Source organism: Physella acuta, unplaced genomic scaffold, assembly GCF_028476545.2.
Source record: "Physella acuta isolate Inbredline_101_S28 unplaced genomic scaffold, ASM2847654v3 ptg001787l, whole genome shotgun sequence".
In the NCBI taxonomy this organism is placed as follows: domain Eukaryota; kingdom Metazoa; phylum Mollusca; class Gastropoda; family Physidae; genus Physella; species Physella acuta.
This window is the reverse complement of record NW_026733297.1, coordinates 323605-350965: the sequence shown is the minus strand read 5'-3', so window position 1 is coordinate 350965 and position 27361 is coordinate 323605. Positions and strand designations below refer to the sequence as shown.

General features: G+C 35.2%; 1 protein-coding gene across 5 annotated transcripts; it reads left to right on the top strand.

Annotated features, from left to right (window-relative positions):
- The first annotated feature begins 3706 nt into the window (after positions 1-3706).
- LOC131930507 (zinc finger protein 883-like) lies at positions 3707-25335 on the top strand. 5 transcript variants are annotated; one of them, XM_059287031.1, is made up of 2 exons: positions 3707-3844; positions 20963-25335. In XM_059287031.1, exon 2 carries the CDS (start codon positions 20982-20984, stop codon positions 22968-22970), a length of 1989 nt encoding a protein of 662 aa, XP_059143014.1. In that variant the 5' UTR covers positions 3707-3844; positions 20963-20981; the 3' UTR covers positions 22971-25335. The 5 variants fall into 5 exon arrangements, with proteins under 5 accessions (XP_059143014.1, XP_059143016.1, XP_059143013.1 ...); XM_059287033.1 differs by lacking the exon at positions 3707-3844 and adding an exon at positions 16390-16447; XM_059287030.1 differs by lacking the exon at positions 3707-3844 and adding an exon at positions 16660-16768.
- The last annotated feature ends 2026 nt before the right edge of the window (positions 25336-27361 follow it).

The following is a 27361-nucleotide window of genomic DNA, read 5'->3' as shown; positions in this document are numbered from 1 at the left end:
TATGCTCGTGGCCTGATGTCTCGTTCTTGTGGCCCGATATTATGCTCGTTGCCTGATGTCTCGTTCTTGTGGCCCGATATTATGCTCGTTGCCTGATGTCTCGTTCTTGTGGCCCGATATTATGCTCGTTGCCTGATGTCTCGTTCTTGTGGCCCGATATTATGCTCGTGGCCTGATGTCTCGTTCTTGTGGCCCGATATTATGCTCGTGGCCTGATGTCTTGTTCTTGTGGCCCGATATTATGCTCGTGGCCTGATGTCTCGTTCTTGTGGCCCGATATTATGCTCGTGGCCTGATGTCTCGTTCTTGTGGCCCGATATTATGCTCGTGGCCTGATGTCTCGTTCTTGTGGCCCGATATTATGCTCGTTGCCTGATGTCTCGTTCTTGTGGCCCGATATTATGCTCGTGGCCTGATGTCTCGTTCTTGTGGCCCGATATTATGCTCGTTGCCTGATGTCTCGTTCTTGTGGCCCGATATTATGCTCGTGGCCTGATGTCTCGTTCTTGTGGCCCGATATTATGCTCGTTGCCTGATGTCTCGTTCTTGTGGCCCGATATTATGCTCGTTGCCTGATGTCTCGTTCTTGTGGCCCGATATTATGCTCGTTGCCTGATGGCTCGTTCTTGTGGCCCGATATTATGCTCGTTGCCTGATGTCTCGATCCAGTGGCCAAATGTCTCGCTCTGGGGCCAGATGTTTGTTTTGGAGGACGGATATGTTGTCCTTGTGGCTGGGGAATCACCCTGCCTTTTGTGTGTGACGAACTGGGTCGTGTAAGGAACTCGTATACATTCATGAAAGGATAAAATTGTGGTTGTATATAAAAATGTGATTTTTTTTTTTTTACATGTATTAAGAATTCGAGGGATGTTTCCTTGATTATGAAAACTGGCCAGGCCTTATTTGTATCCTTTTGTTTTTTGCTTGTAAAATACATTTTTGTGAAGTAAAGTGAAGTCAAATAAATGCATTAACTGGGTGTTTATCAAGTTTTATTTTTAGTGTAAAATTAATGTTGTATTTGTTTAGATGTTAATTAGTTTTGCTCAGGTCTATTAGACTCCTTTGTCACCACGCAAAGGTGCACGGATTTGAGAGAATAATGGTCAATACCATCTTACCATGTCTCTCTCTTAATCGGTTAACAAAAACAACCCTCCCCTTACATTTTGGTGTCAGAAGTGGGATCGCAGATGATCCCTCTTTCTCGAACAACTAAATCCCCCTAACATATATATATATATATATATATATATATATATATATATATATATATATATATATATATATATATATATATATATATATATATATATATATATATATATATATAATTATAAACTAGCCGGCCATGCACCAGAATTTTTTCCATGCATCTACCGCCCCCCCCCCCCCAATGACTTGTGTGTTGTGTTGAGCATATACCCGGCATAGCCCGGATTTAATTTATATATTACCTTTTTAATTAACCCTAACCACAAACATAACTTGAGTACTGTTTCACATAGAGAAACGAAATTTCACTTAAACGTAAAAGATATAATTCTCTGCTTTCTTTCAAATTTTGAGTAATTTTCGTTGACCGGAAGTAGATCTAGAACTTTACGCTATTTCCGATTTCTAAAAAAACGCATATGAATTAATGAAGTACTAGTTTTCCGCACTATTATTTAAATATTTTTTTCCGTTCACTTGCTGCGCAATTCTTTTTTCTTTTATGCACTCTTGGTATTTTAAAATCTTGATGCGAGACCTAGAAACAAATAACCGCATTTTTTTTTTGTTTGTTAATAATGGTAACCATGTTCACAAGAAAAATTCAGTTAGAAAATTCACACCTCTCCCTGGCTAGCGAGATATCGAATAACAGTGAGAGAGAACATGTCTTACAAGCCATACACTCGGCAGCATTTGTAAAAGTAGTTACTATAAGTCCATAGTAACGATGAAAACAGTTCTATAGAATACAAGGCATCACTATAACATGACAACAACTGCAAACAATGGATGGTTGCAATGTTTTTTTATTGAATACAATGTTTGTATATACAGTTAGGTGTGTTTATATTCATAGTTATTAAATTTTAATGTTTTATTGACGTTAATATCTAAACTACAAATGATTGCATTTTATTATCTATTTTTATCATTGAATGCATTACAATTATTAATGTACGTTATTGTTTCTTTTGCTTTAATCAAAAGACAGTTGTATGATGAATATAATTACAAAACAGTCTTATTTTAATAAAATAATATTTTAATCTGCGTAACAGATCGTGCACATTTGATGAAAGGAGAAAGTGGGAGGGGGTTATATTTATCATCATGTTATATTGTGTCATATGGAATATGGTTAAAATACTGCTGTTGTATAACACTGTCAGTAAGTTTAGTTGTTTTTATTTGTAAAAAAAAATAAAAAATTCTGCTATAGGCCCATGAATCTACAATCATTGGATAATTAGGATGAAAAACGACGATTTTCTAAAAAATAATGTGATTCTTGTAATTCATTTATATGGTCACATAAATTGCAAAGCACTGAGTTTACATTTTGTTCGTAATGAGGCAAGGAGGGAGTGGGGGGGGGGGGGGGGGTTATGAACATATTTGTTCTGTAACGTCCTGTGGAGTATGGGGTAGGTTTCAAATGTCTTGTAGGTATGTTATGAAACATGTACACGTCTGGACGATCGCTACTATAGGCCTGGTAAGTAGGTCACCAACCAGTTCTACAGCTCAATAAAACGCATGAGCCATAGAACTATTTATTGACCTACTTACCAGCCCTATACTTGTCAGCATGTCTAATACTTGTATCAACAAAAACATTTTGTACGAGATCACTGCGAAGAATGATGTGATTTATATCCAGCTTTATATCCTATAACTTCTTAATCAACCAGCTTTATGTCCTACAACTTCTCATCCAACCAGCTTTATATCCTATAACTTCTCAATCAACCAGCTTTATATCCTATAACTTCTCAAACAACCAGTTATGTCCGATATCTTTTCATCCAACCAGCTTTATGTCCTATAACTTCTCAATCAACCAGCTTTATGTCCTATATCTTTTCATCCAACCAGCTTTATGTCCTATAACTTCTCAATCAACCAGCTTTATATCCTATAACTTCTCATCCAACCAGCTTTATATCCTATATCTTCTAATCCAACCAGCTTTATGCCCTATATTTTCTCATTTATGTCCTATATCTTCTAATCCAACCAGCTTTATGTCCTATATCTTCAAATCCAACCAGCTTTATGCCCTATATCTTCTCATTTATGTCATATCTTCTCATACAACCGGCTTTATGTCCTATATCTTCTCATCCAATATGTCCGCATCCAGACAAGCGTACTGTTCGCTCTGGAATAGTTCCAGATTGATGAAATCTTTTTCCTTTTCCAGCAGAGTCTCGAACCTGCGACACAGGGCATCAAACGTTGGACGGTTCTCTGGGAGGAAGGACCAGCAGCTGCACATGAGCTCGTATCTGGGGACGGGGAGGGTTAGGGTTAGTTGGTTGGTTGTGGGGGAGTAGGGGTGGCGTTGTGTGTGGGATTGTGGGAGGTGAGTTGTAAGATTGTGTGGGGGTGGGAGATTGTGTGGGATTGTGTCAGTGTGGGATTTCGTGTGGGATTGTGGGGGTGGGTTTGTGTATGGAATTTTGTGGGGTGGGATTTTGTGTGGGAGTTGAGTTGTGCGGGATTGCGTGGTGGGTGGGATTTTGTGTAGGATTGTTGGAGTTGAGTTAGTGGGGTTGTGAGTGGGTGGGTTAGGGTTGCCAGCGCTAACAAACTTGAAGACGTCATGGGCAGACAACCCGGGGTAAGGACTGGCACCTGAAATCAATGATCAAACTCTTTAGATCGATATTTTGTCAACTTGGGGTGGGGTGGGTGTGGTGCGAGAAAATGAAATCTAGGCTGGACATTTGGAAGAAAATAGGGCTGGTAAGTAGGTCACCAACCAGTTCTACGGCTCAATAAGACCTGCATGAGCCATAGAACTGGTTGGTGACCTACTTACCAGCCCTATTGCCAGGTTCACCCAGTATCTTTTACATCACAGGTACTGTTTGTTTTATCTTGAAGGCTGATCTATTCAGATCCATCACGGTATTCCGTGTATTAAATATAATAGTATTAATGTACACATTTTGTGAAGCCCTTCTGCATGACACAGTGTCATGGGAAGCTAATGCTATTTCGTTGTATTTGTTTGCTGTCTAGAAAGTTTGCTCTCACCCCATCTATCAACACAAAAGTGTATCGTTTGCAATCAGACTGTTGTTTGCAAGACATTCAAGGTGAAGGTTACATGCGCCTGCTTTATGAATTTGCCCAGAGTTACAATCTACACCCCCCCCCACCTCCTCCCAAACTAAAGTAAAACAATAGACTCACCCAAAGATAGCCCCCCCCCCCCCCCTCCAATTTAGACGTAGCGATTCATTGTGCAGATGAACTAGGGTTCATATGTTTCTTGACCTCGGCATATGAAGTGATGGCGTGGTCAGCACTAAGCTGCACTATGCCCAATCGTCTTTACTCTCTGGGTGGATTAATCAAAACCAAGACCGAACTCGAGACTTTGGGGCTGGCCTCCAACGCTCTACCATTCGACAACGTCGTCCCACACCAACTCACAATAGGATGCATTGAAACATAATATTTAGTTTAAATATTTTAACCAAATGCTAAAGCCAACAAATTGACATATGCTTATGTTTTTTTTTACGGATAAAACAATTATTTTCTGGCCAAATTATGTGGCAACTGAATTGGACCAATGTTGGAGTTTCTTCCCGGACTTAAAGTAACAACAAGTTAAAAAACCGACGATTAAACCATAATCAAACTAATGAAGTTAACGAACCTTCGACGAATAACTGAAAACATAATTTACCTTAAACCATTGCAGTTCACGAACCTTCGACGATTTAACCACAATTTAACCAACGCAATTCACGAACCTTTGACGATTTAACCATAATTTAACCAATGCAATTCAAGAACCTTCGACGATTTGACCATAATTTAGCCAACTAGTTCACGAACCTTCGACGATTTATCCACAATTTAACCAACGCAATTCACAAACCTTTGACTATTTAACCATAATTTAACCAATGCATTTTACGAATCTTTGATGATGCAACCATAATTTAACTAAAGCAGTTCACAAACCTTTGACGATTTAACCATAATTAAGCCAATGCAGTTTACGAACCTTTGACGATTTATCCATAGTTTAACCAATGCAATTCAAGAACCTTCGACGATTTGACCATAATTTAACCAACTCAGTTCACGAACCTTCGACGATTTAACCATAATTTAACCAATGCAATTCGCGAACCTTTGACGATTTAACCATAATTTAACCAACTCACGAACCTTGGACGACCTGTCGTAGTGGTCAGTATCCCCCAGACATCGAGCCAGCCCGAAGTCTGTGATCTTGCACACGCCCCTGTCTGTGACAAACACATTGCGAGCTGCCAGATCTCTGTGGACAATCTGGTCAAAGAAAAAAGTCAACTAGAGTTATTTCCCATTTTATAAACCGAGACTAACGGGTTAGCAGTCCAGCTCTCTACCGCTAGACCACTCCGTCCCACACCAAGTGAACGCCTAATAAAATGTGTATAAAAGTGCGGGATATTATTAGTACTTTATAAATTTACAAGCGTTTTTGAGAAATCATGTCCTCAATTTTAGGGTCCTTGGGTGTAATTTAATTAAGCTAATTTGGTCTCTAATTGCTAGTTTTTATGATTGCATCTGAAATTGTTAGGCGAAAATAGCCTGCATGCCGAATTTCAGATGTCTAGAGCATTCAGAAGTGGGCTAATTTTCGTTGTCAATTTTAACAACAAATCCACAAACGCGAAGCTGAGTTAAGAAAAACGTGTTAAAAACTACATTTATTTACCTTTAATTTGATACCAATTTTATTTATTAAATCGGTAGCCTAGAAAATGATTTGTAAAATGATTTTTAAATGATACGGTGGGTTCGTTTTTTAAGGAGTGATGTTTGTGACGCGATTGGCCGTTAACTCCTGTTCAAAGTAGAAATGTGACATCTGTTAGTTTTCTCCCCATTCAAATACACTGCGTGCAAAATGGGCGAGCTTAGCTGTTGTCTCGATCAAGTTATTTTTTACAGGTTTTATTTTTACCCTGCATGATTTTCAAAACATTAATGACATTAGTCTAGTAGAACGCAAGTTATATTTTTCTATAGTTTAGAATATATTTTCAGTATGTTTAGAACAATATTAAATAAAGCAATTCACGTTTTGCTTACTTTTATTATGTTCTGCTCGATATTCTCAGCGATTAGACCAAAAACATGTACACATGGCAAATTCGCATCAAATACTAATCGTCCATTTTTAAAACTAGACCGGGCTCGTTGAATAATATGCACAAAAAAACGATTTTAAGTATATATTTCTGAAATGACATTGAAACATTGTTAAAAACGGAATCACGGTATCGTCGTATTCGGCAGCCATCATTACCATGACGACGGTAAAAAAGTAGGTCAAGCGACAGGCTACCGTCACATTTTAATTGGTCCAAAATCATTTCTGAAATTCAGCCAAATACTTAACATTCCCAGGTTTTAAAACATAATTAGCCTGTAATACAGCGGCCACTGTTAAAGTTTGAACAAGAAAAGTGATTTAGCTTAACCCACCTACGCCAGCGAGATGTCCGCCACGCGCACTGCCCGTGACGCTGTTTAGAATGCATTTCTCGCTAACTTTATCAATTTTAATGCTATTGCAGATTTAAAAAAAAAGTAAATCAAATACTTACAAATCTTAACAATATTTTCAACTGAGCAACGACAAAACTTTGTAAATAACACACCGATCCCAAGTCAAGTGAAAGAGGAGGGTTAGATTCATTTTACAATGACATCGCTCTATATTTTATGAATTGCCCAGCGAGAAAAGTCTCAAAGGTATTTGAGAGGTCTATAAATTAATTTAAAAATCTTGCACGGCATAGTTACAATTAATATGGTTATAAAATCCTGTCTGTCTGGTTTTTTTCGGACTTTACTAAAGATTGGATGTATTTGATGTTTTTAATATTTTCGGTAACTAAATAAAAAAATTAAAAAAAGCAAAAACAATTTGGTTTTCACGTGTAAAGGCGACATAAACAATGGCATCCTGCTATTGGATAGGCCGCCATAAATTTTATTGTACACATTGTAAGCTAAAAATAGAAAACTAGGTCATGGGGTTTTAAATTTGCATTGTTATTTTAAAACTTGATCTGCAAAGTTTTATAAACAAATAGTTATCGATCACTAAGTTACTGTGCAGCCAATCAATATTTGTCTTCACTTAGTCCTCTTTGCTCCTTATGGAGCATAGGGCCTCCACCATTTCCTTCCATTTCTTCCTATCCTCGGCTATTAATTTTGACATCTCCCAAGACATCCCTATTGGCTTCAGTTCTTCAAGAAGACTCCGCCTCCAGGTCTGTCTTGGGCGCCCGCTCTTCCGCTTTCCCTGGGGGTTCCACTCAAGCGCTTGGCGTGTAACATTTGTGTGAGCCTTTCGCAGTGTGTGACCCACCCAGCGCCACTTCCTCCTTCTTATTTGCACACCTATAGGCTCCTGCCTAGCTTTCCTCCATAGTTCCAAGTTCGGCACTTTGTCCTGCCATCTCAGTTTCAGAATATTTGTCTTACGAAAGTGAAACATCCGGTTATAACTTAGGCTTGATTAAAATAAATAGAAATGTAGCCTTAAACTCAACAAATTATTTTCAAGTTTTCTGGATTTGCAACTTTTATAGCACTTATTCTAAAAATATAAAATTTCTAAATTAATTTTAGGCTTAAGTTTTTATTTTTTATTTACGGTCTAAATCTAAAAAGCACGTTCTTATTCCATGTCAACAACACTATGGAAGGAATCTCGTCAACTCGCTTGTGTCCATTAAGCATTGCTAAAAACACACTAATCTACTACTAGTTAATAAAACATGCATGTGACTGAATATCTTTAAAAAGATTAGATCTATACTATTATATTCTTAAACATGTTTTTCATTAATTTGGGTTTAGTTTTCCTTTTTAAACATCCTTCCATTAAAAAAAAGGAAATAAAATATTTAAAAAAAATATAGATCTAGAATAGATCTAATTCCATCTTGTGATTTTTATTCTGACGAAGACACTGCCCATACGAATAGAAATGTGGTAATAAAATCAAATGTACTGTGCATATTCTGCTAAAATCAAATCAGCTGCAAGGTCAACCCTGCAGAGTTCTTCTCTTCAGATAGGCACATGGTTGTCATGGATTCTTTGGCTTGCAATGCTGGGAGTGGCCAATTAAAAAAAAATTCATAAAAAACGTTTTAATAACAAGCTTATATGTAATGATGCACTAAAAAGTAGAAAATAAATTATAGACTACTATTTAAATAACTATAAAGAAAAGCGTGTGTCACTTTAGTATCTATTGGATACCCTTACTAATGTTAAGGAAGACACCCACGCTTTTCTTTATAGTTATTTAAATAGTAGTCTATAATTTATTTTCGGTAATCTATCGTTTTAGCGTAATCAATTCGGCTGCAGTAGTAATGTGCGGGAGAGGTAACTGATGAATATATTTGTTTAAATAAGTATAGTTAAGTCAAATTTTACAATATATAACAGATAATTGATTTAAAATAACAATCAGTGAACAAAACAATTTAAAATATCATGAAACTAACTTTAAACAAGGTGTTTGAGATAAAAATTAGCAGATAAAAACAGCGGCCATCTTTCCAAATAAAATTTAGAGTAGTTTCCCTCGATACACATGTCTATTCGTATGTATATTGTGTTGATTTTGTAGTTTAATATACATAGCTGTCTTGTTTAATAAAAGAAGGACAGAGGGCCGTCTTCTTATCTTTAATTTCAATTGAAATTAAGGGTATGCATGTATGTACATCCAAGATCTCAAAGACTTTTGGGAGGTCCAACATTTATTAAACCCTTTTGTACTGATTATCTTGTCAATTATTAGGTCATCCATATTCCTCATAAATGACGTTGGACTCAAAATATGGGACGGGGTGAAATATTTTTTTTTTTAATGATGAAGAATATATTCGTTTACGTTAGAAATTGTGATTAAGGGTTGGGGTATAGTACAACTGCATTATGATATTAAATCATCATTTTGGTTTTAGTGACGTTAGGGGGAAAGGGAATTCATCGGGAAAAGTATGACGTCATTTATGGGTGATCCATTTAAGCCTAGTTGTTTATTTTGTCTGTAGACATTAGTCTTAGGCCTACACCTTTTCTGAATTGAGATTATTGTGTTTATAAAAATAGGTTTCAATTTTTATTAGTTACATTTGAATACCACAAATTTTTTTTTCTTTCTTTGCCTTCTGCTTTCATTAGTTTTTTATTTGTTCAGTAGTCGATGTTTACCCCTCCCCACCATACATTATTAAAAAAAAAAAAAACATCCACTGTATGGTGATATCTCCCTCTAGAAAAAAACTAGATCAACTTATAGTTCGTAGGAAAATAAGAATCTATCACTTATTCGTCTGTTAAAAAAAAGAAATAGGTCATTTTTTCTCAACCCCGCCGATTCATCCCCCACTAAGCACAACATCACATAGTTCGCGGCGCGCGTGACGTCATTTGTCATTAGGCTAATGTTAAAGAAAGAGATACCGCGTAATTAAAAAAAATCAAAACAGGCACTAAATGACTATGGCGATGAGACTTTAGCGACGTTTAGCCTGACGAATAGATCTAAATGACTTTAGTTCGGTAAATTATATTGGTGTTTAATTTATTACAGTGGCATGCGGTGCTCCCTCAACTATACAAATTCACGTGCTTTTAATTTCTGCAACCTGCTGCCCTGAGACGTTCGGCTCTAAAAATGCCCGTGACACAACGGCTTCCGTAAATGCATTTAGTCTCCCGGTCCCACCTATAAACTTCGTCTGCCGATTAAGCTCCACGCGAAACTTGTGATTAATATGTGGACATAAGCGGCGCTAGTGGTGGTGACAACAGGGACACCCCCCCCCAAGCTCAGCTCTTAAAGGTGCTTCGCACTTCATAAAAGACAAAACTGATGTTCATATATCGACGGACTCGGGCGTTTTGCCGACGGATGTATTCCTAATGCACCGTCTTAGATGCTGTCCACTGCTAACACTATATTAAACTCAAGCCTATTCTGAGCTCTGGCTTTACATTAGCTGCTGTCGTATCAAGAGTTGATCTTTTGTTATGCCCCATGTCGCGAAACTTGCTGTTTCGTCCAATTTTACCGGCAAGTCAATAATTGTCTTGGACTCTTGTCGAATATCGTTGCCAGGAGCAACTTGGTTTGAGCCTTATTGTCAGAAGTTATTACATTTGGAGTCAATGTAGTGCGGCCTATTTTCGTCGGTAGGCATTTAGTGGCAGGTCCTTTTTGGCGGGGATGATGTGCTGAGGTTGTTTAACACCCCTAAGGACAACAAGCTTGCAATAGTTATGATAATTCGTTGTGAGCAAAGGTATGCATGAAAACGAACGCTATATGTTCCTCATTTTCATTGAGCACAGCTTTATAAAAGTCTTCTATAATTGACGTCACGCACCCCCCCCCCCCCCCATCACCCCTTCATTATAGGTCATATATTGTGGTCCTGCGTAAGTTGACGTCACATTAGCATAGCATATGTGACATCGTTTATGGACAACCCCATATCACTCATTTTGGGTATTTGGTATTCAAAATGTATATTGGAGGTTAGGACTTGACATCTACAATACATGACATCACGCACTTAAGGGGTGGAGTAACTGGTTTTGAGACGACGCTTTACGTGGGAAGTGGGAGGTGTAATAGATTGAAATAATTGTGAGGTCAAGGGAACTCACTCTTCTGTATTAGTTATATTTATAATATTGTTATCTTGAGTGATGTCCCTTGTGTACTTCCTTCCGTCCCCTCTCTGGTGTTACCATCGTGGTAGTTAGACCCAAATAAATGTGTTATATACAACCACAGGCTTCTGTCGTCAATCTATTATAACTGGCGACGAAGGATAAACATCTACTAGAAAGAGCACCTACTTACGCAAAAAAGAGGTTTACTAGAGCTTATTAGCTAATTATTTCTAGAATTATGGCGCTGTATGGCCAAATAAAAGAATTTGATGCGAATGATGAAATCATTCAAGATTACCTAGAGAGGTTAAGCTTTTACCTAGAGGCTAACGACGTGACGATAGAAGCCAAAAAGAGAGCTGTTTTGTTAACAGTCATAGGGCCTCAACAATTTAGGCTACTAAAGGACTTATGCGCACCAGCTAGTCCAGATACCAAGAGCTTTAACGAGCTGAGCAAATTGCTAACAGACCACCATGCGCCTACCCCATCAAAGTTTCTATGTAGAGCTAGATTTGACAGTAGGACTCGTCAACCAAACGAGTCAATATCAGAATATGTTGCTGCTTTACGTCATTTAAGTAGATTTTGTGAATTCGGAGACACGCTGTCTGACAGATTATGTGAAAAGTTTGTGACAGGTGTAAACAGCCCTGATATTCAAAGAAAGTTGCTGCTCGAGTCAGATCTAAAATTTGAAAAAGCAATACAACTTGCAATGTCATTCCAGCAGTCATCAGATGCGGCGAGATCTTTAGCACCTTCAGAGATCCATGCAGTAAACAGCAGGTTAGTCAACAAACATCAACCCCATCAGAGCATTCCAACTTATGCTAAACAGCCTGCTCGTTCAAATCCTAGATCTAAATCTAGTAATAATTATCAAAAATGTCATCGATGCAAAGGTCCCCATGCATCTCATCGGTGCAAGTTCAAGTCTGCAACTTGTTATAAGTGCAGTAAGCAAGGTCACATTGCCAAGGCCTGCTTTGCAAAGTCTTCGTCTGTTGCTAAATCTAGCCAGTCAAGACAGTACCGCAACCAAAGGCAGCACTATGTTAACTCTCACCAAGACTACCTAACCCAACCAATGAACCACTCTACCTGTGAAAATGCTCAAACTGATTCGCAGCCGGATTTCAACCTATTCTCTGTGAAATCAATAAGTCATGCTCCCATCAATGTACCAGTTTATATCAACGGTAAGAGCATCAGCTTCCAACTTGACACTGGAGCATCTCTAACAGTCATAACGAAGAAAGATTTTGACGCTGTCACAGGAGGATCAGTGCCTCTACAGCCATGTCACAAGTGTCTAACAACATACACTGGTGACAATGTTCCGGTAATAGGAGAGTGTATGGTTCATGTAAGTTATAATGGTCAAAGTGTTAAACTTCCTCTTCTTGTGGTTGAAGGAAATGGACCACCATTACTAGGTAGAGACTGGTTAAGTAATCTTAAGTTAAATTGGGAGAGTATTTGTTCATTGAACAATGTAAAAGAATCTAGTCTTACTTCACTAGATAAAGTTATATCTGAAAATAAATGTGTTTTTGGTAACTCAGGTTTACTAAATGATAGAACAGTGAAGTTAAGCATTAAAGATACAAATCCAAGATACTGCAAAGCTAGAGTTCCACCTTATGCAATGAGGAATAAAATTGAAAATGAGCTAAGTAGATTGGAATCTAATGGCATTATAAAGAAGGTAGACTATTCCGATTGGGCGACGCCCATTGTGCCAGTGTTAAAGAAGGATGGTTCTATAAGAATTTGTGGAGATTATAAAACTACACTGAATAAGCAAATAGAGCTAAATAGGTACCCTATACCTAACATTGAGGAAATCTCTTTGAATTTGGCAGGAGGAGACAAATTCACTGAATTAGACTTTAGTCATGCTTACACTCAACTAGAACTGCATCCAGATTCAAAAGTCTATACGACAATAAACACTCATAAAGGACTCTACCAATATGAAAGACTATGTTTTGGCATATCATCTAGCCCTGGAATTTTCCAGGCTGTCATGGACAGTATTTTTAAGGACATTCCAAATGTTTGTGTGTACTTTGACAATGTGTACATAACTGGTAAGAATGACACGGAACATCTTAAAACACTTGATAAAGTATTGAAAATTGTTGGTGAAAAAGGTTTAAAGATAAACAAAGATAAATGTCAATTCATGCTGACAGAAATTAGTTTTCTTGGATATATATTAAGCAAGCAAGGTATCAGACCTCAACCTGAGAAAACAAAAGCCATTAAAGAAGCACCCAAACCTGAAAATACCCAACAACTAAGAGCTTTTTTGGGCTTGATAAATTACTATGCAAAGTTCATAGGGAATCTGTCTGGTAAACTATCACCACTGTACAAGCTGCTACAGAAAAATGCAACTTGGCACTGGGGTAAACAACAAGAAGCTGCTTTTAATACAGCAAAAGAGGCTTTGTCTGCTGACACCTTACTAACTCACTATGACCCAGGGAAAAGACTTGTATTGACATGTGATGCTTCACCAGATGGTGTAGGAGCAGTCTTGTCCCACATGGATGAGAAGGGTGACAGACCCATTGCTTTTGCCAGTAGATCTTTGAACCAGGCTGAGAAAAATTATTCTCAGTTAGATAGGGAAGGCTTAGGCATCATTTTTGGTGTTAAGAAATTTCATAAGTTTCTGTTTGGTAGGAAGTTCACCATCTTTACAGATCATAAACCATTGCTAGGTTTATTTGGAGAAAACAAAACCCTACCTGAGCATGCCTCACCAAGAATTCAAAGATGGGCTATCACACTAACTGCATACAATTATGAATTGAAATACAAACCTGGATCTGAGAATAGTGCAGATAGTCTTAGTAGATTACCTTTAAAAAACCAAAGCCTGAGCTATGTACCAGAAGATGTATTTGTTCTCTTCACTATCATGGATAACTCCAATATAAATGTGAATGATATTAAAAGAGAAACACAAAAAGATGAGTGCTTAATAAAAGTATATGAGTACTGTAAGAATGGTTGGCCTGAAGAGTCAGTGAATGATGACTTAAGGCCATATAAAATAAGAAATAAAACCCTTTGTAAAGATAATATAAAAGATGGAGAAGATGCAGTCCATTATCAGTCAGAGTTGCCTAAACAAAGTATTTGTAACTTAATAAATGATTATGGTGATATGGCAATTTCAAATGCTTTAAGTAAGAAGGAATGTGATCATCAAACAACTTTGCTAACATCATTAGCACTTACAGAAACTAAAAGGGTAACATCAAAAGAAAAGAAAAAAGATTTTTGCCATTTAATACACCCATTTCAAATACTGGATCACAGTTGCAAAGTGATATGGTCCAGAATATTACTTTTAAACAGTATTTTTGGTTACCAAAAAGCACTATCAGATTACCTGAGGAAATTGATCAATCAAAGAAATCTATGTCAGTCAAGGATCTGAATAACAGCATAATACTTTCAGATGCCAATTCAAAAATAGTTCCATTAAATCATGACAAACATTCATTGAAAGAGAATTTGGTGTTAATGAGAATGTGTATCTAAGAAATTATGGGAGAAAGGAAAAATGGATACCAGGTCAAATTGTTCAATGTACAGGACCTGTGTCTTATAAAGTTAAAAATAACTTGTGCAGATAATAAGTGTGAATCTGTCAATCCCACCAAATCTGAACAGTTCACACCAACTCAGTTTGTTCCACAACCAAGTTCTGTTGATATGAGTGAACCAAGTTGTCTGGAGTCAGAAAATGTAAATTCTGGAGTTAATGATTTAAATCCTAGACCTCCTGAGATAGAGAATCCAGATGGTCAGAATCTTGAGTCACCAAATCAAAAGCCACTGAGAAGGTCAAGCAGGACAATCAAAGTCCCAAATAAGTTAGACCTATGATTCTAAAGGTCAAAAGGACTTTGACATTATTGTTTTGTATTTTGATTATGTTGTAGCATATTGTGCATTGTTGTAAGGATGTAATCTACCATAGTGTTCATGTTACAATATAATTGGTGATTTTAGGATACTATCAATTGTTCTATTGAGAGATGTGTTATTGTGTTCTAAGGGTAAAGGGATGTAATAGATTGAAATAATTGTGAGGTCAAGGGAACTCACTCTTCTGTATTAGTTATATTTATAATATTGTTATCTTGAGTGATGTCCCTTGTGTACTTCCTTCCGTCCCCTCTCTGGTGTTACCATCGTGGTAGTTAGACCCAAATAAATGTGTTATATACAACTACAGGCTTCTGTCGTCAATCTATTATAGGAGGGGTAAGAAACGTGAAACGTTATGTATTTCGTTTAATACAAAAATGCTGAAAAATTTATTTTTCGTTAGAATTATGGCTTGACTTTTTAACAGGCAGGGCAAAAAGGTAATTTTCGACATTACGACTATTTCGTGACGGCGAAAATGGGGGGGGGGGGGGGGGGGTTAAGGTGAAGAGAGGTAAAAAACGTGACGTCAGTTATGATTAAATCACTAATTAAAGAAAAAAACATGAAAATATGAAATAAAAAAGCAAACAAACGACAACAATTAACTCAAACTAATAAACTAATAGTTAATTAAACATTAGATTAATTTAGATCTAGTATTAGTAGCTCTACAAAAATCGGAACTTCGTTCATTCCTTAATTTTGCATCTCATAATAATAATTCTAGAACTGATGTTTATTGTCAGTCAATTAAATTATTTAAAGAACAGAAATTTAAAAAAAAAGCATACTCTGTATTTAAAAACAAGACAATCGCATTCACTAGCAAACAGCAATACATTTTCATACAAATAGAAATTAAGGGGAAATGACTCAAAATAATACTTTCTTAAGATGGCCGCTGTTTTTTATAGCAAATTTAGTATCTGGAACATCGTTGTTAAACGTTAATTTCATGATATTTTTATTGATTTAACCTTAAATTATGGTTTAATATTCAATTATCTTTAGTATTTTAATACAATATACAAAAATATATTCATATTTAAGCCATATTCATTAGTTACCTTATCCCTACATTACTAGCACCGGCCGAATTGATTACGCTAAAACGATAGATTACCTTATTTTCTACTTTTTAGTGCATCATTACATAAAAGCTTGTTATTAAAACGTTTTTTATGAATTTTTTTTTCAGTACTTTACAGGTTTTATTTACAATAGAGTTACATGACTAAAAACCATTGCGCACCTACTGAACATCACGTTCAGTAGGCGCGCAATGGTTTTTGAACGCAGCCATTACGTGATGACGCGTGTGGTGTGGTTGGCTAGACATGCCTACTAATTCGGTCCAAATTTTATTAATTCATAAAAAATTAATTAGGCATCCAATTAAGTCAAATTTAGTTTCAGATTGCATTGTCTTCATGTCTTGACCCACATGTCAAATGTGAATCGTATCGGTCAAGTAGAACTGTCCGAATTTTCACTCCTGCGTTTCCGTCTAGACAGACAGACAGAGGAAGTGAGTTAAATAAAAGCTTGTAATAAAAGAAATAAATTTAAAATTAGTGAGTAGGCCTATCGCTAATATTATTATATTAATAATTAATATATAGGACAGAAAATAACTTTAAACAGCAGTGTCTGCGAGCAAGATTTGCTCTATTATAGCAGCCATTTGTAAAATAGAGTGGCTTCCCCCTGAATCTAGCGCTGTAAGTTTATAAAAATAAAACTTAAACAAGATGGCTGCTATAGTAAATGAGCATGGTTGCATCTGTTGGAAACATCGCTTGATTTATTACTGAAAAGTTTTAATTCAATTATTATTGTTTAAAAACAGGTACATAAATGAAACAAGGAAACATTTTTGAATTTTTTAAAACATAAATCCACATCAACATGTGAAATAATTAAATTATTATATTAAAATTTGTAATTTTAAATTTAAGGTAGATTTTCTTACTAAATCTAGAATTTACCCAAATTTCAAATTAAACATGACTACTGAATGATAGACATCCATATTTAATCCATTAGGGACTAATTTTGAAGTTTTTAGTTCGTTTTAAACTAAATTACTTAATTTAATATTTATTGACACTCACTGCCATGGACAACACATCTCTCCATGACAACTCTTCTTACCCCTGAAGGCACTTGAAGCTAAAGAGAACCACAAATGCGGTTAGACTTTTTGAGTGGCCATGTACCCAGAGTTCCCCACTAGTGATCATCAAATAGCAGTCACGTGGTCAAAAAAATAAAAAAAATTTGGTTGTCATTTTTTTACCACTCATATAAAAAAAAGGGTTGAAGATATTTGATTTATTTTTTCATAGAATGATAAAACTAATAATGCTTTAGTATGGAAATCAGTTTTGTAATATGGAAATCGATATTTAAAAAGTTCTAGTATTTCTTATGAAACCAACTTTTAAATTTAGCCTTCATTCTCCAACGCAAATTTTAAAATGCTTTTCTGGCATATATAGCCCTGCCACCTATAGCTTGTTGTTATAACGTGAAAGTCCCGCCATTTTGCGCGTGGCAAACATTTTAAAAACTAATTAGTAGAAGGTCTCTGGAATTTGGCCGAAAAATCGTCGGAAGTCAAGCGTCCGGTCCGGGCGCCATATTGTTGTTAGCAACCGACCACGCCTCCAAGTTAGCGAGTAATACTAATTTAAGGCTTTAAGGTGTCACCTGATTTTCACATTACAAGTCGCTGGCGATTTTAGGTACCCAAAACGATAGATTACAGCTAATCTATCGTTTTAGCCTAGTTTTAGGTTTAGGTATGTCACCGTATGTAAAATCAGCAGAGGCTAGTGTAATAAAAGTGTAATAGTAATGTGCAAGAAAGGTGACTCATCATTATTAAATATTAGGCTACGCCTATTCATTAAATTGTAGGCCTACCTTATTATTATTTTATTTATAAACAATACCCATGAAAACTAGAGATATATCTCTAACTACTAACTACATTTGATGGTTTTAGCTAATTTGTAAATTTGGGGCTAAAATACAGGATTTTAATAATTGGTGCTTTTTAGCTTAGCTGGGACAGCTTTTTCAGTGACAATCATTCTTAGATCTGGTCCACAAAATTGACAGGAGAGGGACCTTGGATGTTAGTAAGGATCAAGTGAGGGTGGAGTGTCGGTATGTGTCAATAAAACATAATTGAAAGGATGCTCGTAATTTGGTTATGTCATGTAACATATTTACTATTTTTTTAATATAGGCTAATGAATAATCCAAAAATAATCACGTTTAAAAGGTTTAAGAATATATAATATATATCTAGATCTAAACTTTTAAAAGATATTCATATGCATGTTTATTTCAGTTTTGATTAGGCTTAATTAGTGTGTTTTAGCAATGTTTAATCAGGGCAATTTATAAATGATAGCTATGTCATTGTAAAATAAATCTAACCCTCCTCCCTTACTGGACTTGAAACCTGTGTGTTATTCACAAAGCTTTGTCCATGCTGAGTTTAGAATATTGTTAAGATTTGTATCTATTTTTTTTAAACAGTAATCGCATTAAAATTGATCAAGTTAATGAGAAATGCATTCTAAACAGCATCACTGGCAGTGCGCATGACAGGCATCTCGCTTGCGTAGTGACAGACAGATGCTCACTCAAGTAGTTTTGTCAACCAGAAAAGTTAACCTATCAAATACAGTTCATCAGACCTATAAAATTAAGAGGCCTATCACATTAAAATGATCGCCTGTGACAGAAAGATATAGGCAAATTACAAACATTGCAGCCCACCTGTGTTCTTTTGTAAACCAGTGAGAGAAAACTCAAAGCACAGTATGAGCGTGTTCTAAATCTAGTCCATAACTTTGTTAGCCCAAGTTCTAATTAGTAATTCTAATTACTAAGTACTAATTAGTAATGTAAGCCTAGACCCAACACTAAAATCATTTAATTTTTCAGTATATGAACAAAGAACAGTGAGAATAAAATATTATTAGACTAATATTAGACTAATTAATAATATTAGACTAATTAAAATCTATGAAATCAATAAGAATTAACAAAAATTAATTATAACACATTTGAAAACAACAAATAATTAGGCATAAATATTTGTAAATAAGCACACAAAGGCTAATGCTCAATAATTTCAGGGATTAACACAGATTAAAAAACAAAATAATAGATTGTTGTAGGGGCTTTTAGAGTCATAGTATAATCCAAAAGCCAGGTGAAAGATCCATAATGAGACTTAATTAGCCTAATTACGCTAGCAAAATAGGTAAAAAAAAAGTGTCAAGTAAAAAGAAAACTTATGTAAGCAGTGACAGAGGATACTGCTATACAGCTTCCGTATCAATAGCAATGACGTCACTCACAAAAAAAATATTGTTTACTTGACATATCAATAGCAATGACGTCACTCACAAAAAAAATATTGTTTACATGACGTATCAATAGCAATGACGTCACTCAACAAAAAATATTGTTTACTTGACATATCAATAGCAATGACGTCCCTCACAAAAAAAATATTGTTTACATGACATATCAATAGAAATGATGTCACTCACAAAAAAAATATTGTTTACTTGACATATCAATAGCAATGACGTCACTCACAAAAAAAATATTGTTTACGTGACATGTGGGTGATTTTTTTTTCTCTAAATGAGTATAGAATATTTACAATTTTAATTCAGAAACCGATCAATCTAATAATACCCTACCTAACAGTGCAAGTTTGGAACTTTACAGATCGATATTTTAAGTTTTTAAGCAACTTAAAACTTTACCCATGTTTATGTTTGACCTTCATTGTTGGAAGCTAATTAAATTTTTTTCTGGCAAAAATAACTTTGTCATCTTCAGGTAGCATAAAAATACGCTTAAAATCTCTGCCATTTTTCACGTGATAATCATTTTTTAAAAACCAAATTCTAAGAAAGTCACTTTACTATTAAGCAAAATTTTCAAAAAACGTGTCTGGTTTTGGGTGTTCAAACAAAATATGTAGGCCTGCTATAATTTTTTTTTTTTACACGATCTATCTATAGTTGTTTTTTAACAGTTGTAAAGGTCCTTGAAATTTTAAAAAAACCTTGAAATGCAGTGTTTGTGAAAATTGCTGCTGTCTCTGCACTCATCCTATTTTCTCCTCCCACCACTTGTAAAAAAAAATCAGCTATTTGCTTTAGGGGGAGGTGGGGCGCTAGATTTTTGACATCAGTATTAGCATAGTTACTTCTGAAATCTTCTTCTTCATAATGAAATATATGTGTCACCTGGTTATGTGCCATTGAAGCCATTGACTCTGATTTCTTCGTGCTTTTCTTTTTGGATTTGCTTCCATAGCTTTTGTCCACCCAAGAACAAACTACAAGGCAGAAGTTGTTTGATTTTGGAGTTGTTTCTCCTAGAAGAGTGGCTGCCCTCTGCTAACGAGCCTCATCTGCCCGAGTGTTCAAACTTGAGACATATCGGTTTAGCAACCATGAGCTTTACCGACTCGACCACAACAACCCCACTTCTGAAGTGATTTCTTAGTAAAAATAACGTTTCTTTAATCCTGCGATGTGTACTTACGAATTTCCACAATATTTTTTTTTACGTCAGCGCGCATATCAAGGTGGGGGACATTGGTGGTGAAATGGTGCAACATAAGGTTTTAGATTTTGATGTGGAAATTAGCCATATACCTGGGTATGTTGTAAAAGCAGGCATACGACAGTGTACATTTGTGTTGTAGGCCTACCACTTGTTATAGTTCAGGCCTACTAAAAAAAAATTCTTAGATATTTCTACACATTTCTATATTACCAACAGTAGAAAAAGTGACCACTGCCACTATAAACAGAGTTGTTTGTATTGTGGTTTACATGCATGGGGTAGGTCTAGAGATTGTACTAACATTTTAAACTAATTATGTTGTATTATATATTGGATATATATATATATATATATATATATATATATATATATATATATATATATATATATACATAATCACCACTTTAACATTTAAATATCTAATCCTCAGTTCATTTATAAGAAGCAGCATGGGAGAGGCAACTGCTGATTTAGATTTACAGTCTGATGAGTTTAAAGAATTTTCAAATTCTGAAGATGTGAAGCCACTTCTATCTACAGTATTTTCATCTTCTTCTGACATAAAAACGGAATTATCATTTTTAACTTTCCGTGATATCAAACCAAACTTGACATTTATAAATTCACAGGATGATAAAACCGTTGTTACGCCAGATTTTTCATCTTCTACAGACACAAAGTCAGAATGTACAACATTTTCCTCTTTTGCTGATGTAAAACACCATATGACATTTCTAACTTCTCAAGATAAAACAACAGGGTTTTTAATTTTTAAAGATATGGAACCTGCTGTATCAGCAGTATGTACAAGATCTGAAGATATAAAACCAGAATTAGCAATTTTATCAACTAGTGAAGATATAAAACCAGAATTAGAAACTTTATCAACCAACACAGAATTAGAAATTTTATCAACTACTGAACATATAAAACCAGAATTAGAATATATATTAACTAGTGAAGATCTAAAACGAGAATTAGAAACTTTATCAACTAGCGAAGATATAATACCAGAATTAGAAACTTTATCAACCAACACAGAATCAGAAATTTTATCAACTACTGAAGATATAAATCCAGAATTAGAAACTTTATCAACCAACAAAGATATAAAACCAGATTTATGGACAAAATTTTTAGATTCCGAGGACAAACAACAAAATGGACTTGAAGAAAAGCTAAAACTCTCTGAAGATGAAACATATCTGTCTGTTGATCCTCGTGCTCATCATGAACAGTTTTTTCAAAGATCTAACTTGAATAAACAAGCTCAAGTAGGGGAGAAGCCACTTGAATGTGATGCTTGCCATAAAAGGTTTTCAGATAGTTCTAGGTTAGATGAACATAAAAAAGTTCATTCAGAAGATAGGCCATATGAATGTGATTATTGTCATAAAAAGTTTTCTAATAGTTCTGCTCTAAGCAGCCACAAAAAAATACATTTACTAGTTAGACAGTATGAATGTGATGTTTGTCACAAAAGGTTTTCAAGGAATTCTTATTTAGCGGAACACAAAAAAATTCATTCAGGAGATAAACCATTTGAATGTGATGTTTGTCATAAAAAGTTTTCATATAGTTCTAATTTATATATACACAAAAGAGTTCATTCAGGAGATAAACCATTTGAATGTGATGTTTGTCAAAAAAAGTTTTCTCAGAGTTCTAATTTATATGCGCACAAACAAGTTCATTCAGAAGATAAACCATTTGAATGTGATGTTTGTCATAAAAAGTTTTCATATAGTTCTAATTTATATGCACACAAAAGAGTTCATTCAGAAGATAAACCATTTGAATGTGATGTTTGTCATAAAAAGTTTTCTCAGAGTTCTAGTTTATATAAACACAAAAGAGTTCATTCAGAAGATAAACCATTTGAATGTGATGTTTGTCATAAAAAGTTTTCTCAGAGTTCTAGTTTATATAAACACAAAAGAGTTCATTCAGAAGATAAACCATTTGAATGTGATGTTTGTCATATAAAGTTTTCACATAGTGCTATTTTATATATACACAAACAAGTTCATTCAGAAGATAAACAATTTGAATGTGATGTTTGTCATAAAAAGTTTTCTCAGAGTTCTAGTTTATATAAACACAAAAGAGTTCATTCAGAAGATAAACCATTTGAATGTGATGTTTGTCATAAAAAGTTTTCTCAGAGTTCTAGTTTATATAAACACAAAAGAGTTCATTCAGAAGATAAACCATTTGAATGTGATGTTTGTCATATAAAGTTTTCACATAGTGCTATTTTATATATACACAAACAAGTTCATTCAGAAGATAAACCATTTGAATGTGATGTTTGTCATAAAAAGTTTTCTAGAAAAAATAAAACAGTTCATACTGGAGATAAGCCAGATGAATGTGATGATTGCCATAAATATGTTTCTAAAATAAAGCGGCTCCCGACATATTGGCTCCCGATATAAGTGCTCAAGACAAATGGGCTTTTGACAAAATGACTCCCGACATATTGGCTCCAGACCAATGAATGGCATGACCACTATTGGCATAAAAGTAACGATTTTGTCCTTCCTCCAATACCACTATATACTCTTTTAAATGCCCGAATGAAATTGTTTTTCATGAACCAACATTAATTCACAAACAAAGCGAGCCCTTAACAGCTAAATTTCACCAATTTTAAAGTTTTGATAATGTTTAATTTACAACAGAAAAGATCTGTTGCTTAAAAGCGAGCACAGAAGTGTAAATGTACGGATATGTATATATATGTATATTTATGTATATATATGTGTATATATATATATATATATATGTGTGTATATATGTTGGCTGGTATCCTAATGTTGGCTGGTTATTGAATAGTTGTCACAGGTTGCTTGTTTTTTGTGTGTAGTTATATTCGTGGTTGGTCGTAGCTGGATCGGGGTAATGTTCTCCCCTTCTCTCAAGACGCCGCCCGGTTCTCACAGCACTGGGTTCTGGCAGGGTGTGACGATGTCACGGATAATTTACGAGGTTCACAGTCGTGGATTGTGACCGGACCCTAGGTGTGTGCATGCTTTGTGTTCAATTTTATGTCCTGTCTCCCCAATGGTCGTCTGCTTAAATTTACGACCGTAATGTCGCGACGGTCAGTTCGGCTTAAACAGGTGGTCTGAAAGTGTGGGAAAAAGTTTGTTTGGATTCAGCCTATTTAAGAGGACTGTGTTCAGACCTCTGTCTCTTACACACCAAGCTAGGGCTATAGACCAGTCTAGGCCTTATGATGGCCGCAGAGGCTGGTTTAGTGGCCCAGCTGAGGTATTGTTGATATGGCCTGGTGTTTACACCAGCGGCCCAACGCCTCGTTCCAGTGGCCCGATATTATGCTCGTGGCCTGATGTCTCGTTCTTGTGGCCCGATATTATGCTCGTTGCCTGATGTCTCGTTCTTGTGGCCCGATATTATGCTCGTGGCCTGATGTCTCGTTCTTGTGGCCCGATATTATGCTCGTGGCCTGATGTCTCGTTCTTGTGGCCCGATATTATGCTCGTGGCCTGATGTCTCGTTCTTGTGGCCCGATATTATGCTCATGGCCTGATGTCTCGTTCTTGTGGCCCGATATTATGCTCGTGGCCTGATGTCTCGTTCTTGTGGCCCGATATTATGCTCGTGGCCTGATGTCTCGTTCTTGTGGCCCGATATTATGCTCGTTGCCTGATGTCTCGTTCTTGTGGCCCGATATTATGCTCGTGGCCTGATGTCTCGTTCTTGTGGCCCGATATTATGCTCGTGGCCTGATGTCTCGTTCTTGTGGCCCGATATTATGCTCGTTGCCTGATGTCTCGTTCTTGTGGCCCGATATTATGCTCGTGGCCTGATGTCTCGTTCTTGTGGCCCGATATTATGCTCGTGGCCTGATGTCTCGTTCTTGTGGCCCGATATTATGCTCGTTGCCTGATGTCTCGATCCAGTGGCCAAATGTCTCGCTCTGGGGCCAGATGTTTGTTTTGGAGGACGGATATGTTGTCCTTGTGGCTGGGGAATCACCCTGCCTTTTGTGTGTGACGAACTGGGTCGTGTAAGGAACTCGTATACATTCATGAAAGGATAAAATTGTGGTTGTATCTAAAAATGTAAGTGATTTATTTTTTTTTAATTTTTACATGTATTAAGAATTCGAGGGATGTTTCTTTTATTATGAAAACCGGCCAGGTCTTTTTTGTATCCTTTTGATTTTGCTTGTAAAATACATTTTTGTGAAGTAGGATGAAGTTAAATAAATGCATTAACTGGGTGTTTACCAAGTTTTATTTTTAGTGTAAAATTAATGTTGTATTTGTTTAGATGTTAATTAGTTTTGCTCAGGTCTATTAGACTCCTTTGTCACCACGCAAAGGTGCACGAATTTGAGAGAATAATGGTCAATACCATCTTACCATGTATTAAGAATTCGAGGGATGTTTCCTTGATTATGAAAACTGGCCAGGCCTTATTTGTATCCTTTTGTTTTTTGCTTGCAAAATACATTTTTTGTGAAGTAGGATGAAGTTAAATAAATGCATTAACTGGGTGTTTACCAAGTTTTATTTTTAGTGTAAAATTAATGTATTTGTTTAGATGTTAATTAGTTTTGCTCAGGTCTATTAGACTCCTTTGTCACCACGCAAAGGTGCACGAATTTGAGAGAATAATGGTCAATACCATCTTACCATGTATTAAGATTCGAGGGATGTTTCCTTGATTATGAAAACTGGCCAGGTCTTATTTGTTTCCTTTTGTTTTTTGCTTGTAAAATACATTTTTGTGAAGTAGGATGAAGTTAAATAAATGCATTAACTGGGTGTTTACCAAGTTTTATTTTTAGTGTAAAATTAATATTGTATTTGTTTAGATGTTAATTAGTTTTTCTCAGGTCTATTAGACTCCTTTGTCACCACGCAAAGGTGCACGGATTTGATAGAATAATGGTTTATACCATCTTACCATGTCTCTCTTTTAATCGGTTAACAAAAACAACCCTCCCCTTACAGTTTGGTGTCAGAAGTGCGATCGCAGATGATCCCTCTTTCTCGAACTAAATCCCCCTAACATATATATTTATATATATATATATATATATATATATATATATATATATATATATATATATATATATATATATATATATATATATATATATATATATAAATAATTATAAACTAGCCGGCCAGGCACCAGAATTTTTTCCATGCATCTACCGCCCCCTCTCCCCCCATGACTATCAGTATCTTGTTAAGGACGATAACTATCAGTGATAGTATTTTAAAGCAAATATTTTCAGTGGCAGCATTGGTACAGTCGACTTCTCAAATTATGAATTACTGAGAAGTAGCTTTTTTTTTTTGTTTTTAAGAATGTAGCAAAACTGTTTAATAAATTAAATAATACATTTTCAAAATGAAAGATTAACATCTTGTACATGCAGATCTAGGTGATGATTAGCGAAGAGAAAATGTGGTACAAAAACATATCATGACTTAATTTGCTGTTTCTTTTTAATGCCCGCCAGAAGATATCAAAGAATGTAAGCTTCTTGTCAACATTATTATCAGCTTCATTCTTGATATATGAATACAGATTTTTAAAATAAATTAAACACTAATTATAAATTAAAAGATTTGTTATTAAGTTTCAAACAGAATGTTGAGTAAAAGTTTTAACCTAATAATAGGAACAATCTTTGAAAAATGTCCTACAAGTCTATAGTTTAAATAAAGCTGGACATTAATTTCACACAAAAACAGCTTCAATAACATGTCTGTATAACTGAATCTATGAATAGAAATACAATATCCCATTTAAATGTCTGGAAATCTTATTGGAGCAACTACTTGTACTCAGCAACAACTAATGCCGTTGTGTCATTTATTAGCTTTGTAAATTATTTAAGAAACTGAGATTTTTTTTGTTTTATCATTGAAAAGTACAATTATCTGTTAAAAAAAAAATGGTGAGTTTACAATTGAAAATTCAGATCTTATATAAATATGCATTACTTGTGGAGCTATTGCTGCTAAACTCAAATTATTACAAACCAAACGAAACTCATTAAACACTTTAATCGCTGCAGTAAAATGATAATATTTACTGGTCGTCAAAACATACTGACCAAAATGCAAAACATTTTTTCTATTAAGCGTATTAACTTAAGCAAATTAAATAAATAAAAACAATACACAACATAATTGACAGTAACAGCTTATAAAAGTAGGCTTATAAATCTGAGTGCGAAATATCTGTGTTACTATAAATATTTTAAACAAAGTGGGTTTCTAAGCGCCACTAAAACTCTTTAATTTTAAATGTTGCAGTTGGGAATACACTCCAATAAAAAGAATGTATTTTGTATTTGAACATTATATGCTTTTCATATAGTTCTTCCATAATATTTAACTGGCAGAATCATATATATATATATATATATATATATATATATATATATATATATATATATATATATATATATATATATATATATATATATATATATATATAGTATATATATATAATATGACTAAATGTAGCTGCTGTCATACAAGTTTGGCCAATTCAATCTGATTCTTTATTTGTTTCATTGTACTCAATAATTCCTTGAATTTTGTTAAGGTCATTTCCACTGGTCTGTTGACTGCGTTTCCACTCTCTTCAGTGGTCACCAACATCATTGTTACCATTGGTTCATTTAAGCTTCTGACATCATTACTGCTAACTGCCATACTGACTTTCCACTTGATATCAACATCTGTCACCTGAGCAACATATTCTGTTCCTGGCATAGTTTTGTATTTTTTTTTAAAATAGTTAAGCTGTTCTGTTTGGTAGATAGGGCAAT